The sequence below is a fragment of the Symphalangus syndactylus genome, chromosome 22 (genome assembly GCF_028878055.3).
Source record: "Symphalangus syndactylus isolate Jambi chromosome 22, NHGRI_mSymSyn1-v2.1_pri, whole genome shotgun sequence".
Lineage (NCBI taxonomy): Eukaryota > Metazoa > Chordata > Mammalia > Primates > Hylobatidae > Symphalangus > Symphalangus syndactylus.
In genome coordinates, this window is record NC_072444.2 from 12,217,119 (window position 1) to 12,236,209 (window position 19,091).

The window sequence follows — 19,091 nt, forward strand, 5'->3', positions numbered from 1 at the left end:
GGCAACCAAGATTTTATCTTTCTTCCATTTTAAGATAAAAACTTCAGAAACACATATACCTAAGAGTGGAGAGTAATGATAGCGCTCTAAAGGAAACGAACTTCCAGATGGAATCTCTCAATGCATTTAGTAATCATCAGTCTGACAAAAAGTGACTGGAAACCTTTTTATGAGCAGTACTTTGCCTCCCAGGTATGGGAAACATGGTAATTCCCTCATCCCACTTTATAGATGAGGTCACTGAGGGATAAAGCTGTTATAAGATAGTACAAGCTTGCATAGATGGAGTTTAAACCAGCTAATAAAACAGTACTTAAAAGCAATCCATCTGCGCATGGTTGCTGTACGTCCAATCCTGCCCAAGGCATCAAATTCCCATGTCTTTGTTGGTAAAGGAAAGTCAACCTTGGATTAAACACTCAGGTGACATGGACATACCTAGATGCAGCAGCAAACGCAACAGCCCGGGCAGCAGTGGCTTCTTCTAACTTCTTCCTTTTTTTCTCTTCCATTAACTGTTTCTCTACAAAACTTCGGGCTTCCTGCTCAGCTTTTAGCTTTTTCTCCAACTGGCTGATATTCTGCTTGTCTTTTTGCTTCATTTGCACAGCATTATGTAACCTATATGGAAATGATTGTCATACAAAGTCTTAAAATCACAAATGCCCACTATAAACCCTTGAGAAACATCTCTTTATCACCTTAAGGCCAACTAAACAGGAGGTTTGAACAGCAAATCAAAAATGTCAACTCCCAGAATGCCTGAGAAAAACACATTGTTATGCTTTAATAATTCCTAAACACCAATAAACAAGCCGCCTTACAAAACAGAGATTCAGACCTAGCCTCTGCTCTGTTCAAGTAAGTGATCTACAAAAGGTCATCCAGAAAACAGGGTAAAACAAATTTCGAACAGAGGGGGAGATAATTGTATAACTAATTCTAATGTTCCAGAGCACCCTGAAAGAACTTCAGTCCCACCAAAGAACCACTGATGGGACCAGCCCCAGTGAAACTGAGGTAACGGGTGGAAAGGGGAAGGTTTTTATTTTTCCTGAATACAATTTTGCTGTAGCCTACTACAGCTTTTCCTTTCCAGCTCAGGATGTTTGCTCACAGTGTCCCCAAACCCTCTTTTAGAGTCACAGGATGCTTAATTTCAGAAAGAAATTTCAGCCATATTTCCTGCTTACTACCACCCCCAGCTTTAGCTATCAGCATGAGGTGAGTTTATCATTGGGATGTTCTCTACATATCAATGCTAGAACCACCACAAATGCTGGTCAGAGGCAATGGAGAGGTTATTTGCCTGTAATGCCCTAGCTTTTGAGTTACATTCCTTAAAAATGTTGAACTCCTCTTTCAATAGGGAAAGCCCAGAAAGCCAACAGCCTGTAATGATCATCGCTACCACGGGCACACATTGCTGGGAGATTTAAAAAAAGAAAAAAGGAAAGACCTACACTGAGTTAAGAAGTAATTCCAGAATGAACTAATCAAAAGCCTAAAAGAATTCACACAGAAGACCTGGCTTTCTGCCTGCCTTTTCAAATAAAATCAAAGTTCAATGTCATCTTTTAGTTCTGGAAATAAAAGTAAATATAGTCAAATACTCTAGAAATTTTCACTCAAAGGAGCAAAATTTTCAAACTGTGGCAGAACTACTTGTCAATTTTACCATCCCAAAACTCAATAACTATTTTAAACTAAGAAGTTATTAAATGAGAGAAGACAAAAACAGTAATATTAATAAACTGTTTTGTGGCAATGAAATGAGTTTTTATAGGTTTTATAAACATGTTGAATATCTGGTACTAAATAAAGTATTTTAAACATTTTATTTAAAAACCTCTCAGCAGGTCTCTGTCACCATAAATCTTGTGCTCCAACCCCTGGAAACAGGAGAAGCAGTGAAGCTGCTGGGCTTACGGCCAAAGACCTAAAAGGTGCACATACTTGTTCTGCAGCAGCTCGTTCTCCTGCCGAAGCTGGCCCATTTCTGAGCGGATCCCTCGCTCGGTGCTCGAAAGGGAGCTGATCTGACTGCGGAGCTCTTGTTCCACTTGTCTGCTGGCTTGCAGGTCAGCCTTTAACTTTTTAATGTCTTGTTCCAGCCTAGGAGAAGGAGAAATGCAGCATTTTCATCCAGGTGAGGGCACCCACAGAGCTGAGAGGGACCTGGTGGGGGTCCTGGTCTGCTGCGTGAATGGCAGAAGAAGGACCCCGCTGGCAGTTCCTACCATCATGAGGATTCCTGTCTGCAATTGGGTTAATTTTATTGAATGATTCCACCTGGGTCCCTACCTCTTCCTACTGGGGTGTAACTTTCAACTTCCCCCAAATGTTTATGAATATTGACAGGTGAGTATGGTGCTTGTGAATATCCATCCGAGCTGCTGATAAAGGAGAAGGGGACAGCAGAGAGGGTGGCTGAAGACTAAAGGCTCCTTTCTGGTGGCTTTTCATGCCCTCAGCAAGGGAAATACGTTCAAACAACCAGCTCATGACCTACCACTTAATGCTCTGTGATATTTTGATAAATCAGAATCTACTGTCTGAGACTCTGTCCCACCATGGGCCTAGAAGAAAACGGTCTGCGACAACCTCCAGAAATTGCTAGCATCCTTGCTGAATGACGTTCACACCTCGGTGAGTGTGGCAGAAGAGCTCACGAGACTCAACAACAATGAAAAAAGGAACAAATTACATGCTCTAAGAATCATAAGAGAACTCCATGTGCAAAATGAAGCCTATCTTTTCTCCTCAATTCCTTACTCTTGTTCCATCTATTTTCTTTACTGCAGTAATAGTTTCACTTTAAGCGACAGGTATTGGAGACCTACTATGCATATGTAGTGCTGAAAACGGTCAACAAAAACTATTGGCCGGGCGCAGTGGCTCATGCCTGTAATCCCAGCACTTTGGGAGCCCAAGGCGGGTGGATCACCTAAGGTCAGGAGTTCAAGACCAGCCTGGCCAACGTGGTGCAACCCCATCTCTACTAAAAGTACAAAAATTAGCTGGGCATGGTGGCGGGCGCCTGTAATCCCACCTACTCAGGAGGCTGAGGCAGGGGAATCACTTGAACCCAGGAGGTGGAGGTTGCAGTGAGCCGAGATTGTGCCACTGCACTCCAGCCTGGGCGACAAGAGTGAGACTCTGTCTCAAAAAACAAACAAACAAAAACGATAAAATCAAGTCTCTTTCTTCATGGGAAAACTTCACAATTAGGAACCAAGAAATAGGAACCAAGAAATACATAATTTAAACGATTAAACAATAACACAAGGAAGGCCATGATTAAATATATGCTAGAAGGAATAATAACAACAGCTACCATTGAATGAGAACTTACGGGCCAGGCACTGTTCTATAGGGTTTAATCCTATGATCTGTACAACTATGGGCCAAATGCAATTCCTATTCCCATTTTTACAGATGAAGAACTCTAGGCTAGGAACGGATGCAGCCCAAGGTCATCCAGGCAGTCTAGCTCCAGAGTCCATTCTCCACCATTAGGCCAAACTATAGCCATGTCATCCACAGCATGGTAGAGGAAGAAGTGCTATGTGAGTCTGAGGAGAGAAGACTGGGAAAGGCTTTGCAGAGCAGGTAGAGATTGACTTGGGCCCTGATATTTGGATAGGATTTGGAGAAGTAGAAGAGGAGGAGAGGACATTCTAAATGAGGGGAGAAATGTATTAAAAAACTCAAAGGCAGGAACAGCCATCGACATGTGTGGGCAAGCCATTAGTCTGGCTTCTGAGAAAGGCTTGTACTGGGGACAGAGTAGGAAAGGATAGAACAGTTCTGGTAGATAGGACTGTGGAGAGTGGTGCTGAAGGTCAGGTCAAGGATGGCTGCCATGTGAGCTGCAGTTGAGAATGAAAGAAAAATTAGATCTACAGAGGCTAGATCTCAATAATTTTGTAGTTATTACTTTCATTTTTTAATCTCTTCCTACCACAAACTAGGAATAACAATATTTATTTAGAAGAGGCTTTTTCTATCAGGATACAAACTCACAGGTAGGTAAAGTCAGTTTGCTCTGATGAGACTCTTGTTCTTGTCACTAATTCAATATACCAACAGAACCAAGATTTCTGAAGGGCAATGGTGATCTCTTTGGAACTGTCAGCTCCAAAGACTAAGTCTTAGAGACATGTTTTATTAAGCACTAAATCCCCAGAGCCCTCCACAGTGATCAACGCTTACTCAATAAATGTTGCCTGACACAGAGCAGCTTTATTTACATATCTACCTTTAGGCAACTTAAAAAAACCCCCAAAACCCCAAATCATAAAACACTGACAGTCACCCTGCAGGTGCAAGTAGCCAGTCCTCCTGTCCAGTGCCTGGGAGCATGGCCTAGAAACCTTTTGTTCCAAAAGCACCGCTGGGTGTCCTGACAGCTTGGTCCCCAGGGAAGGGTCACAAGTCGACATCACACCACACTTTCCCTATTGCCAGGGTTATTCCAGTTGAATGTACTCTCAGAACTGCTCTAAACAATTACAGATCGGCATTTATACCATCACCATACTGTCTCTCATTCACTCCCAAGTAGCCCAAAGAATATATTCCGAAAGAGGTCAATGCTGTCAGGTCAATGCTATCCTCTTTGAGAAATTTGGCTGAAAAATGTGTTAGGTAATTTGTCTTTCTTGAGAAGCTGATTTCACAGTCTGAGGATTGCAGTTTCAGTAGAAAGGGTGAGTTTTTAGGTGAAAATAGGGCTAAGCATGGTTTAGTAACAGAGTTTAGGATCAGGGTTCTACATTCAGCTCTGGCGCCAATTCTCTGACCCTGCACAAGACGTGTAATCTTCCAGGCCTGTTTCCTCATCCACGGCTGATATCTCTAAAGTTCCTCCCAGTTTGCGCTAGGATTTCTAGGCCTGACACACTTACAGATGGCTGCTGATGTGCCTCTTTAGATTAGCAAACTAAGCTGTATCATATGCAGATGCATAGGAATCAAGTTCCACCCAACCAGTCGCTGGGGCAAAACATATGCCACAGTTGGGAATGAAAGAAAAATTAAATCTGTAGAGGCTAGATGGTGAGAATTTTGTAGTTGTTACTTTCTTTCATTTTTTAATCTTTTCCCACCACAAACTAAAAATAACAATATTTATTCTGAGTGAAATTTTAGAGTTCCTTGAAAAATGTTAAAAATCCAATGAGCTAATGCAGTTATGAGACCAAAAAGCATAAAATATCTAGAGTATAACTTCTGAAGACCAAAGAACATGAAATATATATATATATATATATATATATATATATATATATATATATTTTTTTTAAACCAAGTCTCACTCTGTTGCCCAGGCTGATCTCAGCTCACTGCAATCTCCCCCTCCTGGGTTCAGGCGATTCTCCTGCCTCAGCCTCCCGAGTAGCTGGGATTACAGGTGCCCACCACCACGCCCAGCTAATTTTTGTATTTTTAGTAGAGATGAGGTTTCGCCATGTGGGCCAGGCTGGTCTCGAACTCCTGACTTCCTTCAGATGATCCACCCACCTTGGCCTCCTAAAGGGTGCTGGTATTACAGGTGTGAGCCACCGTGCCCAGCCAACAATATATTTTTTAATGTGAAGCTTCTATAAAAATTTTGCCAAAGACTAATAGTGGCACAATACAACAAAAATAAAATGAAGTGGTCACAGGAATGTGTTCACTTTTTTTTTTTTTTTTTTTTTGAGACGGAGTCTTGCTCTTTCACCCAGGCTGGAGTGCAGTGGCGCGATCTCGGCTCACTGCAGGCTCCGCCCCCCGGGGTTCACGCCATTCTCCTGCCTCAGCCTCCCTTGTAGCTGGGACTACAGGCGCCTGCCACCTCGCCCGGCTAATTTTTTTTTGTATTTTTAGTAGAGACGGGGTTTCACCGTGTTAGCCAGGATGGTCTCGATCTCCTGACCTTGTGATCCGCCCGCCTCGGCCTCCCAAAGTGCTAGGATTACAGGCGTGAGCCACTGCGCCCGGCCCGGGAATGTGTTCACTTTGTGAAAATCCATAAATGGAACACTTGATTTGTGCACTGGTGTATATACATGTTATACTTCAATAAGAAAAGGTTTATTTAAAAAATAAAATAATCTCACAAGACACAGAACTAAAATACTTCAGGATTTTCATAACTGCTACCATGAATTTTGTAAAACTGAATTATTTTCCAAACTGTGAATTATTTTTCAAACTGCTGCAGCAGGCCTGAGAGTTAACACCAGCATTCCCAGTTTAAGAAACACTGCTCTACAAGAATACTGCCTAATGGCTAATGGCATGCAGATAACATAAAGCAGTAAACGGCAAAATTCTCAGCAATTTAAAAAAATTTACGATGCACAATTTTTCATAAGCTGTCTACAGAAAGCATTAATTTGCCTTGAAAGTCCACTATATATTTTAAATCTTTACTAAGGTAGGCAGCAAAATGATTTACCACCTGAACTGAGTTTATTTTTGATACCCAGTCACAGTATCAAAAACTGAATAAACAATGGAAAAGTATACATAAAAATATAAATAACTCATAATCCTCTTATCCAGACAGAACAGCTCACTATTTGGAGTACCTCTTTTCTGTATGTTTTTTTCTATTTCTTCATACATGTAAATACATTTAATATTGGTGAGAGAGTACCACATATACACCTTATAAATCATAAGCACCTTCTCACACTATTAGACATTTTCCATAATTAATTGCTGTCTAATATTCCATTGTATGGATATACTATACAATCCTATTTTCTAAGATATATCTCAATTTTTGCATTTGCCCAATAGAAAAATGTATGTCATGAGTTTTGAAAGAATTATGTGTGGCCAGGTGCAGTGGCTCAGGCCTGTAATCCCAGCACTTTGGGAAGCTGAGGCGGACAGATCATCTGAGGTCAAGAGTTCGAGACCAGCCCTGCCAACATGGTGAAACCTTGTCTTTACTAAAAATACAAAAAAAATTAGCTGGGCTTGGTGGCACGTGTCTGTAGCTCCAGCTACTAGGGGAGGCTGAGGCAGGAGAATCGCTTGAACCCAGGAGGCGGAGGTTGTAGTGAACCAAGATCACACCACTGCACTCCAGTCTGGGCGACAGAGGGAGACTCCATTTCAAAAAAAAAAAAGATTTATGTGTTAGCAAATTGAACTGAATCAAGATAGTCGAGTGCTAGAAGCATTTATTAAACAGATAACTACTACTTGTCTTAATGGCATACTTAACCCTTTGGTGCTGAAGTTCAATACTTTATAGGTAAAATACAGCTATATAATTTATTAGTGTGAAGTACAAAGAAGTTTTTATTAAATAGTGTTAACAGGTTAATGCAAAATCGCCAAATGTATTAATATGATTCTATTAAAATGTCATTAGCTGAAACCTAAATTAAAAGCAATGATCAGGAAGAAAACGAGGCAGAAGTAATAGATTATAGGCCCTGAAACTAATCTCAGCAGATAGGGATAGAGAGAATGGAGGAAAACATCAAACCCCTTTTACCTGAGTTAAGGGCCACACTCTTCCCTAGACTATAGATTTTAAGGGATAAAAGAGAAGTTTTCTCCACAAGAGCTACAATCTCATTAAAAAAAAAAAAATAATGGGCCAGATACATCTGAACCAAGTTTTATTAAGGCTTAGTCAGGAAATAAATGCACTTCCTTCTTGCCTAACTCTTGTGGAACCAGTTTTCACCCTTACAAAGGCCTGCCCTGTGGCATCACCACTTTGGACACAGAGCCCATGGCAAAGCTAGAGTTTATATGTACAATAAATATGTCCATTTTTGTCCAACTGAACAAGCCAGGGTTCTAAATTATTACACATCAGGTCCAGGCAACTTTCCTACTCACTTTACTGATAATTTCAAAAGATAGCACTCAACTTCTAAGGGAGTTGTGAAGCTACCTCTGCATCCTATTATCTAACTCACAGCAAGAGTTGGGACCCATACAGCAGCACTTTCTCAGGTCCCTGTGTCAGATGCCAGGCTGACTTGAAAGCAAAAGTGTCAAGTTTAAGGATCACTCTTATTCCAAACCTTAACTATATCTCACCTTCTCCCTAATCCTATCCAATTAAGATAAACTGTAATGTAAATTGATTAATAATTATTTAAATTTAATTTTAAGAGGAAGAGATTTACATTTTAATAAAGGTTAATCTGCTAATTGGCCAAAAGAATGAAGTTCAAATGTTAGCCTTTCAGACAGGCTAAATAGGAAAAATATCTTTGAGTATCTGGAAGAACACCTGGTAGTAAAATAAATACAGTATTTATTTACTGAAAAATTTTTTTTGAGACAGAGTCTCGCTCTGTTGCCCAGGCTAGAGTGTAGTGGCATGATCTTGGCTCACTGCAACCTCTGCCTCCTGGGCTCAAGCGATTCTCGTGCCTCAGCCTCCCGAGTAGCTGGGATTATAGGCACGTACCACCATGCCTGGCTAATGTTTGTATTTTTTGTAGAAACAGATGGGGTTTCACCATGTTGGCCAGGCTGGTCTTGAACTCCTGACCTCAAGTGATCTGCCTGCCTTGGCCTCCCAAAGTGTTGGGATTACAGGCGTGAGCCACCATGCCCAGCTGAAATACAGTATTTAAGTATTAGCTTTTAGTTGAAATGGGTATTGTTTTTAAGTATCTGAAAAGGTAGGGAGATACTATGTCTAAATGTTTGTAATTCTTATCTCTTGTGAATTACCTGAATTACAGCCCACACCACTAATTACCTGAATTACAGCCCACACTTTTAAACTGAAAGTTTAAAAGCCTTCAGTGGCTACTGACAATAACTTCATGATTTTAAGCCTGACTTCAGCTTTGTGAGGCCTAACTGAAAGCACAGGGGAAGTTTAAGGCATCAGGGTAGTAAATTTCCCCAGGAATCAAGTCTTATAAAAAAGAAGCAGACCTTTTTCTCAGCCAAGACTTCACCTAGGGGTGACTATGAGTCACAGCCCATATCCATTTCAGAAAACTACTTAAGGATATATGTCTGTGGGCTGCAGGCTGGACCCCATGAACCCCTGGGGATGATAAGGAGCCTCAGCTTTGCTGGTTATCTATGAACTCTAAAGAGCAAGTGACAGAGAGACTCTAGGCTCTGCAATACAGAACTTACCCTGCTGCTTGCTCTGTAGAAGGGGCTTCAGAAAGTCATCTCCAAGTTATATAGCCAACTGATTGAAAGGTAGGTTTTCTAACAAACCCCTCACATCAGCCAAAGCTCCTTGTTTTCCAGACATTTTCTGCCTTTTACTATGCTACATCCTTGGGAGGAATGGCCTCCATTTTTCAATCTTACCCATTCTTCAAGGCTCAGTTAAAAAACAACAAAAATTAGGCCGGGCGCGGTGGCTCACGCTTGTAATCCCAGCACTTTGGGAGGCTGAGGCGGGTGGATCACGAGGTCAGGAGATTGAGACCACGGTGAAACCCCGTCTCTACTAAAAATACAAAAAAATTAGCCGGGCGTTGTGGCGGGCGCCTGTAGTCCCAGCTACTCGGAGAGGCTGAGGCAGGAGAATGGCGTGAACCCGGGAGGCGGAGCTTGCAGTGAGCCGATATTGCGCCACTGCACTCCAGCCTGGGCGACAGAGCGAGACTCCGTCTCAAAAAAAAAAAAAAAAAAAAAAAAAAAACAACAAAAATTAAACTCTCCAGCACAAGGTGCCCAACATCCCTTCTTCTAAAACCCTAAAGCTCTCCATGTTAGTGTTTCACATCTGGCATCAAACCATCACCCTGTGCTGGGCTTCTTTCTGTTGCTGTTGTTCTGATGTTTAATCTTTTCCTGTGTCTGTATCGTATTTCTAACAAGACTATAAGTTCTTTGAAGCCAGGGACTGTGCTACAAAATTAGAAGCTGGGACCGTATTTCTAAAGTTTCTTCCAATCCTTATAGATCATGTCACTAATCTTCACTCTGTGTCTATCTCCTCAGTGCTCACAATAGAACAGGGTCAGTGTTACGACACAGCAGGCTCTGGAAACCTATCTACAGCAGACCATCCGATTTTTAATTTAAATAGTGGCTGAAGGGAACAGGGGTAAGTGGGCATTTGCTTTTAAGGAAGGCAGGTGCATATGAAAAGAATTAACGAAGAGCAACTGCTTCATCTCGATTAGTACCTAATTCCATTAGGAGTTCCCCTGGTACACATTAATCATACAAGACAAGACTTGTTTAAGGACCACACAGCTGTCTGTGCAGAAAGTTGAACTCATAAATCAAAGCTCTGTCCCCAGAAGAAATACTGATTACCCTCTATACCAACTCCTCCCCCTCTCCTTTCCAGGTCACTCACACTGACAGGATAGGTGGCTTGGGTCATTCACAGAAAAATGTATTTTAAGTATATGGTAGAGATATCCCATCTTAAGTGAGGCCTACACTAACATGACCCTGTTCCAGTGTAGCAGGTATAAACCACAGATTTGGAAATACTGACATGAAGCTGCCTCTGGTGTCATTGTAGTGGCTACAAGGCATAAGTGTACAAAAACAAGCAAGAGCTTGATGACCTGATTACTAGGTGAAGCCATGTTGCAAAGTACTTTATGTCTCTGCTCCATAATCTGTCAAACACAAAAGGCAAACACATTAATTTTCCTAAAGGAATGCAAAGAGAGACAGAAAAGAATTCTAGAGACTTTCACCCAACTGGTCATTTAGGGAAACAGGGTACTTACTGACTTCTTAAAGTTCTTCAAGAATAAAGCTGTGAGTGCCAAGAACTAGTCATTTTAGTAAGGCCCATAAAGGAATCTAGTCAGATTTGACAAGTGTGTATCAGCAGTCATTAATATTCATATCTTAGGTAAAAGCTTGTCTGTTATAGTAAGAAAAAAATCATCATAAGCACTTAGATATTCCACAGAGGGGTGGCTAAATAAATTACAGCACATTCACATTTGTTTGTCATTAAAAAATTAAATCATTAAAAAATCACCAATGAAGAATATTCCGTGACATGGAAGAATGCTCACTATAGAGTCTGTGAAAAATAAAAGCTACAAAACATACATAGTATGAGCTTAATTTTGTAAAAAGAATATATATGCAAGAGAAAAATGCTGGAAGGATATAAAATAGTGGTTATCTTTTCCTTTTCAAAATCAGATACAATATGCATAACTTATTTTTAACATTTTAATTATTATTCGATAATTTTAAGAGGACACTGCTAACCTGCTCCCCATTCTGTTCTGCATTCACTGACACTCTCAGATTTGCCCACGTCACAGGGCAGTTTCAGAACAACCCAAAACCTTAGGGAAAATCCAAGTCTCTTACTTTTTTTTTTTTTTTTTTGTAGAGCCTGGGTCTTGCTATGTTGACAGACTGATCAAGCTAACTCCTGGACTCAAGTGATCCTCCCACCTTGGCCTCTCAAAGTGTCGGATTACAGGCGTGAGCCACCATGCGCAGCCAACATAAACTTTTTAGGTCACTCCAAAAAAGGGAAACTTTAACTTTCTGATACAGAGAATGCCTGTTTTTTGTTTGTTTGTTTGTTTGTTTTTGAGACCGAGTCTCGCTCTGTCGCCCAGGCTGGAGTACAGTGGCACGATCTTGGCTCACTGCAAGCTCCGCCTCCCGGGTTCACGCCATTCTCCTACCTCGGCCTCCCGAGTAGCTGGGACTACAGGCGCCCGCCACCACACCCAGCTAATTTTTTTGTATTTTTAGTAGAGACAGGGTTTCACCATGTTAGCCAGGATGGTCTTGATCTCCTGACCTCGTGATCCGCCCGCCTTGGCCTCCCAAAGTGCTGGGATTACAGGCGTGAGCCACCGTGCCCGGCCAAGAATGCCTCAGTTTTTAAATCTACCTCAACTACTTCCTATTCATCAGCTCCTATCAAAATAATAGTTTTTCTAAATTTAGATTCTGTAGCTGCAGTTTATTGTCCTGCTTGTCCTGCTCTCTTTGGAAAGATCTCTTGGTCACGTACAACATTGACTGCAGGAGAGGAGGCACTGCTCTGACTTGAGACTTCACTGTACCACACGTTACAAGAAATGGTGCTGCGAAGTTCAAATTCTAAGCCAGCCCTGTGTTGTCTGTGAATAAGCAGGACCCACATTCTGAGTTTTGGTGTATTTTGTGCTCTGAGAACAAAGTAGAAAAATATCTTGATGTAGAAGAAGTTACCAGTCCTAGACACAGATGGAGTAAGCAGCTCTCCGCACAGTATAGTTTGAAGAATGCCAGAAGGCCCCAAACCACCCTTATCACAAGGCTGTCCCCTCTCCTTCTAAGCGGTATGAAAGCCTCACACTCAGGTGTGGGAATTTAACAGTAAAGGGAGTGGTGTTTCACTCTAGAGGTACGGTCAACATGGCCTGTTTTCTAGGAGCACAGAAGATTTTAGAAGAAAAAGCAAAAAGGTCCCATTAATATATGGCAGATTAGTTCATAGGATTTACCAGGTATTCCCTAATAGAAAAGTCCTTGCTAAAGGAAAGTCAAGTTTTCACTGGTGGGGCCAGAGGGCTACAGGGAGCAAAACACAAGTATAACAGAAAAGGTGAGGCACAGAGGTTGGCCCATAAACGTGTTTTGTTTGACCCTCCCCCTATATGATGTTAAAAAAAAAGTTTTTTAACTGAGAGGTTTCATGTAAAGATATTTTCAGCATCTCTCCAAAGTATCAGAAGACTTGGCAACATTGGGCCTACAATCCCCCATGGCAACAACTGGCTGTCCCCTTTGGAAGGGTTTCTGCTTCCCAAATCCTGGGTGTCAGGTTCAGTACTGAATGAGAATGATGACAATGCCAGACTCCAGAATGCTCACCCCAGCCTGCCTCACTCACTCCTGTAGGAGTCTGAATCTGCATTCCTTGCTCTGGAGCAGAGTGTGGGGGGAGCAATGGTCCTTTCTAATTCATTAATTTGTGTTTCTGTTTTGAATCTATTGGAACACTCTAACAAAAAGAGTGAAATGTACCTTGTGATAGAGGAGAGTTGTCATTCTACCTATAAAAAAGAAACTGAAAGTTGGTTTTAAAGATCTAAGAGGTACCCAAGAGATTTGCAAAGACTGAAATATACCCACATTGGCCGGCAAAGTATCCAAATAGCCAGTTTCTAAATGATAGCATGAATAATATTTAACGAATATGGTTCCTTTTCCTTGCGGTTACCTTCCCTTCAGGGAATCCACCCCAACCCCCTTTGATGAAAAACTAAATTCATTATATGCCAACAGAGGTACTGACTCAGAATTTAACATAAAGCCTTTCAACGTTGTGTAATAGTTCCTTCTCAATTCTAGGAGTAAACTTTCAAACAGCCTATCTAGAAATCAGTTTTGATAAACTCTCGGGACTCAACATAAAAATTTTTTTTTTCATGTTTATGTAGAAGCCCCCTCCCCAATAACCTACGTGTTACTTCATAATTTATCCATACACCATAATCACTTTCCTGTTTGGCCTCTTAGATATGGAGACATTCGGTAAACTGCTTGCTTAAATTCACTTATGCCTAGTTTCTAAAATGCCACGTGGTTTTCAAGCCACAAAATAACCCTGTTTAAGTATAAAATCATGCCTCTATTACCACATTTATATCCCAGAATACGATAGTTTTAAATTCCTGCAATGGTTAAAATAAACTCAAACTATATTGTATATTAATATAAACAGAGTCAAACCATAGGTAGATAAAATATTATGGGCATAGCAGAAAATGAAAATTAACCAGGTCCAACAAAGTATATCTGCTCAGACATAGTGCTAGAAAAACATAAATCAAAAACATGTTTCCACAGAGACAGAAAACACACTAAACTTACTAAATAGACAGATGGCTCTACTACTTATTTTTTCCCACTTGATAATTTCCAAATAATTTAGCAGCAGCTATAGCCAACATATTCAATTTAGTCTAGCTAGAACATCTAAGTGTCTAGTTTTCATAGTTCCCATTCTAAAATTTCATACATTTTTATTACAATTTTATCTCTCAGCTAGAATAATGCTGTTCCAGAAAATTACTTTATGCCTCACAGAAGCAGAAAGGCCGGCTGTGGTCGCCATCACTCACGGAGGGGACAAGCAGGTGACTCTGCAGCAATCTGTCAGCACCCTGTTGTGTAGCCACCTGCAGGGAAAGCAGCTAGGGGAACCCCCAAAGCCTGAATCACTGTCTACCAAGATCAGATTTTCTTCCGCAAACTACTCCTGACACAAGCAAAATGCATTCAAAGCAGAAGAGAAGAAACAAATGTACTATTCTCTCTGTAGCACTAGAGAGAAAGCAGCCAAACACATATTCTAACCTGGAGGATCTCCTTGGAGAGGTTGGAACAGAAACATGGATGAAGCTGGAAACCATCACCCTCAGCAAACTAACACAAGAGCAGAAAACCAAACACCGCATATTCTCACTCATAAGTGGGAGATGAACAATGAGAACACATGAACACAGGGAGGGGAACATCACACACCAGGGCCTGTTGAGGGGGTGGGGGGCTAGGGGTGGGACAGCATTAGGAGAAATACCTAATATAGATGACGGGTTGATGGGTGCAGCAAACCACCATGGCATGTATGTACCTGTGTAACAAACCTGCACATTCTGCACATGTATCCCAGAACTTAATTTTTTTTTTTTAATATGAGGTCTGAGCTGTATTTCCAGTTACCACAAAGACAAAGAATGATCTGGGACTGGCGAGGACAGAGAGGGCTAGACCCACCAGGAAAGATGAATAAGATAAGGCAAACTGAGATTATCCTTCCTGTTCCTGGCTGAGATGAGGCTTGTGTCTAGATTCCTTGGCCCTGAAGCACAACCAACCCCACTGCCAGAGCAAATGCCTTTTTTGACAGCAGTCTCAGAGGACTTTTCTCTTTTCCCTTGTAACTTCCAGAAATTCTTACACCTCTTTCAAAGCCTTGGGAAAAACTACTGACAGAGTGCTGGATTTTAAAACTTCCTATGAAATACCAAGAAAAGGGGTTTGGAGCAAAAAGACTTTCTATTTAGAAATAAAATTGTTAATAACCTCAAAAATAACAAAGAGTTTGACACTGGATGTGTAGTCCTCGATTGGGTCTAATGTGATATTCAGGTTTTCTAACTTCAAAAGCCTTTGAGTTGCACTGTGATAAAATTACTGGGTGCCATCCTCCCTGCTTCCCAGTATTTTCCCTGCACAAAGGTAGTATTTATTAATTCAACAAGTATTTATTGAGTATCTACTCTGTGCCAAGCCAAGCACTGTGTACTGTGACAAACCAGTGAAAATAAGTTCCCTGCCCTTACTGAGCTTACATTCTATTATGGTATAATAAGCATGTTATAAAAACTTAAACTATACAGAAATAAACAATGCAGAAAGTAAATGTCTCTGACAGCCAACTACAATTGATCATCTGGTATATATTTCAAGTAATTTTCTGTGCACATGAGAAATACATCTACCCATATTTTTCTTTTTTTTTTTTTTTTTGGTTGAGGCAGATCTCTGCTCACTGCAATCTCTGCCTCTCAGGTTCAAGTGATTTGCATGACTCAGCCTCTTGAGTAGCTGGGATTACAGGCACCCGCCACCGCACTCAGCTAATTTTTGTATTTTTAGTAGAGACAGAGTTTTGCCATGTTGGCAAGGTTGGTCTCGAACTTCTGGCCTTACGTGATCCACCTGCTTTGACCTCCCAAAGTGCTGAGATTACAGGTGTGAGCCACCGCACCTGGCCCTACCCATATATATCTTTCATTTTTTTTAAAGACAGGTTCTCACTCTGTGGCCCAGGCTGGAGTGCAGAGGTGCGACCTTGGCTCACTGCAACCTCTGACTCCCAGGTTCAAGCGATTCTCGTGCCTCAGCCTCCTGAGTAGCTGGGACTACAGACACATGCCACCACGCACAGCTAATTTTTATATTTTTAGTAGAGATGGGGTTTCACCATGTTGGCCAGGCTGGTCTTGAACTCCTGACCTCAAATGATCCACCTGCCTCAGCCTCCCGAAGTGTGGGATTACAGGTGTGAACCACTGAGCCCGGCCCCTACCCATATTTTTCAATGGATTCATACTATACAATCTGTTTTGCTACCTGCCCCCTCCCCACCCCACTTTAGCAAACAATCTTGGGTTCCTTTAATTACCTTAAGATGGGCTTGAACTTTTCAAGAGAATTGTTTGTTATCTTTCCCACTTAACTACTGTGGTTTCCCACTAAGGACTCGTCAGGGCCCTGGGGGAAGGATGGAATAATCCACGAAAAGCCACCTGCCCCTGGGTTACCAGTCCAGGGAATGCTCACAGGCTCTGTCTCCTAAACTGACTGCTCTGTCTTGCTTCAATCCAATGGTCAGGTCCTAGCTTTGGATTCGATTCTTGCTTCATGCCTACAACCTTCTTCTCCACCTTCTGTTGCAACTTACTCTCTTGCCCTGGAGCTGGGAGCCAGCCTCAATCACTCCTAACCCTGACCCAGGCCAGTTCCCTATAAGAGATAGAGAATGATAGAAATATAGATAGTAAATAGCATTAGCCCCCAAATTTACTAGTGGCTTTGAAATGTTTCTCTAAGATCACACAATAGGGACATCTTGGATTCTCTCTTCACTTTGCTCTATTTTATAGTTATTCACACCAAATCATATTGAATCCACTGATTATGAAAAATCAGTATCTAAAAATATAGTCCTTTCTATTTAACCAAGGTATAATTTTAAATTGGGTGTAGACATCTTATAATGTGGAGAAACAAAAAATAAGTACCCTAAAATGTCTACTTTAGTTTTTTCCTAAACTGCAAGACCAAATACACCAAGGAGTCTTATAAAAGTCAGAGGTTGGCCGGGCGCGGTGGCTCACGCCTGTAATTCCAGCACTTTGGGAAGCTGAGGCAGGTAGATCACAAAGTCAGGAGTTCGAGACCAGCCTGGCCAATATGGTGAAACCCCGTCTCTACAAAAATTAGCCGGGCATGGTGGCGCGCACCTGTAGTCCCAGCTACTCGGGAGGCTGAGGCAGGAGAATCACTTGAACCCAGAAGACAGAGGTTGCAGTGAGCCAAGATCGGACCACTGCACTACAGCCTGGGTGACAGAGCAGGACTCTGTCTCAAAAAAAAAAAAAAAAAAAAGTCAGAGGTTACACAGCAGTATTAAATGCTGGTAGCTGGAAGACAAGGTTAAATTCAGAAGTATGAAAGTCTGTGAATTCCTAGTCAAGCCACATTTGAGCAATGTGTGCCATCAGGAAAGTCTAGTCACAGAGGAAAGCTGATCATTTTTAATGTTTCCTATCTTCATCTGCCCTTTTAAGGAAAAAAGAGCAGATTTATGTTTTAAAATCAAAAAACATAAATACAAGGTTTAAGTGGGCTAGAAAGTACAATGAAGGGCAATGACACTTTGCTCACTCACCAACATAAACTAGAAAGGAATGAGTCACAAAAACTTGTATCACAGACAACTAAACACAATACTAATCAACATACTCACTGATGACTAGAACACTATATAGCTTATTTATAGATTATGTTGTTATCAATATATATGCTCTAAAAATATTTCTCTAGATTCAGATTTGTTAATTTAAATTAGTACTTGCATATGAGTGTAAGTTAAACACTTCTCAGCCAGGCGTGGTGGCTCACGCCTGTAATCCTAGCACTTTGGGAGGCCAAGGCAGGCAGATCACCTGAGGTCAGGAGCTCGAGACCAGCCTGGGCAACACGGTGAAACCCCGTCTCTACTAAAAAAAATAAAAAAATTAGCCAGATGTGGTGGCACCACCTGTAATCCCAGCTACTTGAGAGGCTGAGGCAGGAGAGTTACTTGAACCTAGGAGGTGAAGGTTCCGAGACTGTGCCACTGCACTTCAGCCTGGGTGACAGAGTGAGACTCCGTCTCCAGAAACAAAACAAAACAAAAAAACCAAAAGACACTTCTCAGTGTAAACAAATGAGTTAAAATCTCCCAAAGTGCTTCTCTATGCTTCCCTCTTCTCTGAGGCAGGTCTACCAGTTGCTTGGAGATTCCTGAAAAAATCCTGAGCAATGTTTTCCCCATTTCCTTTCAGGCTCTCAAGTCTCTAAATAAACAGAACTAATTATGGGAGCAAACCAAGTTATAAGTAATATCATTTTGATGTGCCTAAAATAACCAAATGAATTTGAAGTGGAATAAAAGAGTGAGTATTCAATACATTACACTTTACCCAGATTTCCATATTCTCCTTAAGAAAAGGCACTCTCTTTTCCATGGCTTCAAAATTTCTAGGAGCTCACCATCATGGCAATGTGCACACCCCAGGACTCTAGGCCTTCGAAGCAAGAATGAGGAACAAGGTTAATGGTGGCCTCTCTGCAGGGTAAGTTGATGGTTACAACCCTGGTCTCAACATCTTCTAGTTCAGGGTTCTTAAATCTGCTGCTGCCAAGCTAAGCCTACTCCAGATATAAAGAACAATTCCCATGCTGTGGGGCTCTAGGCTGTCTGGACCAGACCAATTCCCAAGCTAGCCCTAACCAGAGTTGAAGTCTCAGAGATCCTATAAGCTTTCAAGGATACAAGCAGCTGGCCCCCTTCTATTTAGAGATAAGTAAGTACACTCATGTGTCTTTGGCAAGAGCAAGAATTTTTAACACACAACAGCACCTCTCTAGTAGGAAAAAAAAATTCTGAAATTCTAACCATTTTTTCTACAGATTTTAGCCATGAGATCCTAGAATCTCATTCTAGTGCCAATCCTTGGGCCAATGTTAGTTGTATTTGCATTCAAAACAAAAAGCCAAAAAAAATATAAAGCAGAAAAAGCGAGTTGATAAAAATTTTTAAAGTACTATGGTATAACAGAAAGGGTTCCAGAAGTCAAGAAACTTCAGCTCTGGTCCTGGCACCGTCACCCTAGCTTGGTCACTCACACCAGCCATGTAATCTTCCAGGGTTCATTCACTTCACTGATAAAAATGAAAAAAACAGAGTTCAAGGAAGCTGGTCTAGATAGCTCTTAGATCTCTTCTACTTGCAAAAAAAAAAAAAAAAAAAAAAAAATCATCATTCTAAATTCTACTCAGTTTTATTAAATGGTACTCTACCAAGCAAACTCTGGATA

The 19,091-nt window shown here is 41.3% G+C and overlaps 1 protein-coding gene across 3 annotated transcripts in view; it reads right to left on the reverse strand.

Annotated features, from left to right (window-relative positions):
- The window catches only part of MACO1 (macoilin 1), a 68,782-nt gene that overhangs the window by 13,546 nt on the left and 36,145 nt on the right, over nucleotides 1-19,091 (reverse strand). For 2 of the 3 annotated variants that reach the window (XM_055261100.2, XM_055261101.2), the window contains 2 exons: nucleotides 1,957-2,115; nucleotides 439-621 (listed from right to left, as the gene is read on the reverse strand). In XM_055261100.2, coding sequence (XP_055117075.1) covers nucleotides 439-621; nucleotides 1,957-2,115 — 342 coding nt within the window. Of the gene's footprint in view, nucleotides 1-438; nucleotides 622-1,956; nucleotides 2,116-18,194; nucleotides 18,300-19,091 lie in introns of all 3 variants that reach the window. The other variant, XM_063631548.1, reaches the window with a different exon arrangement.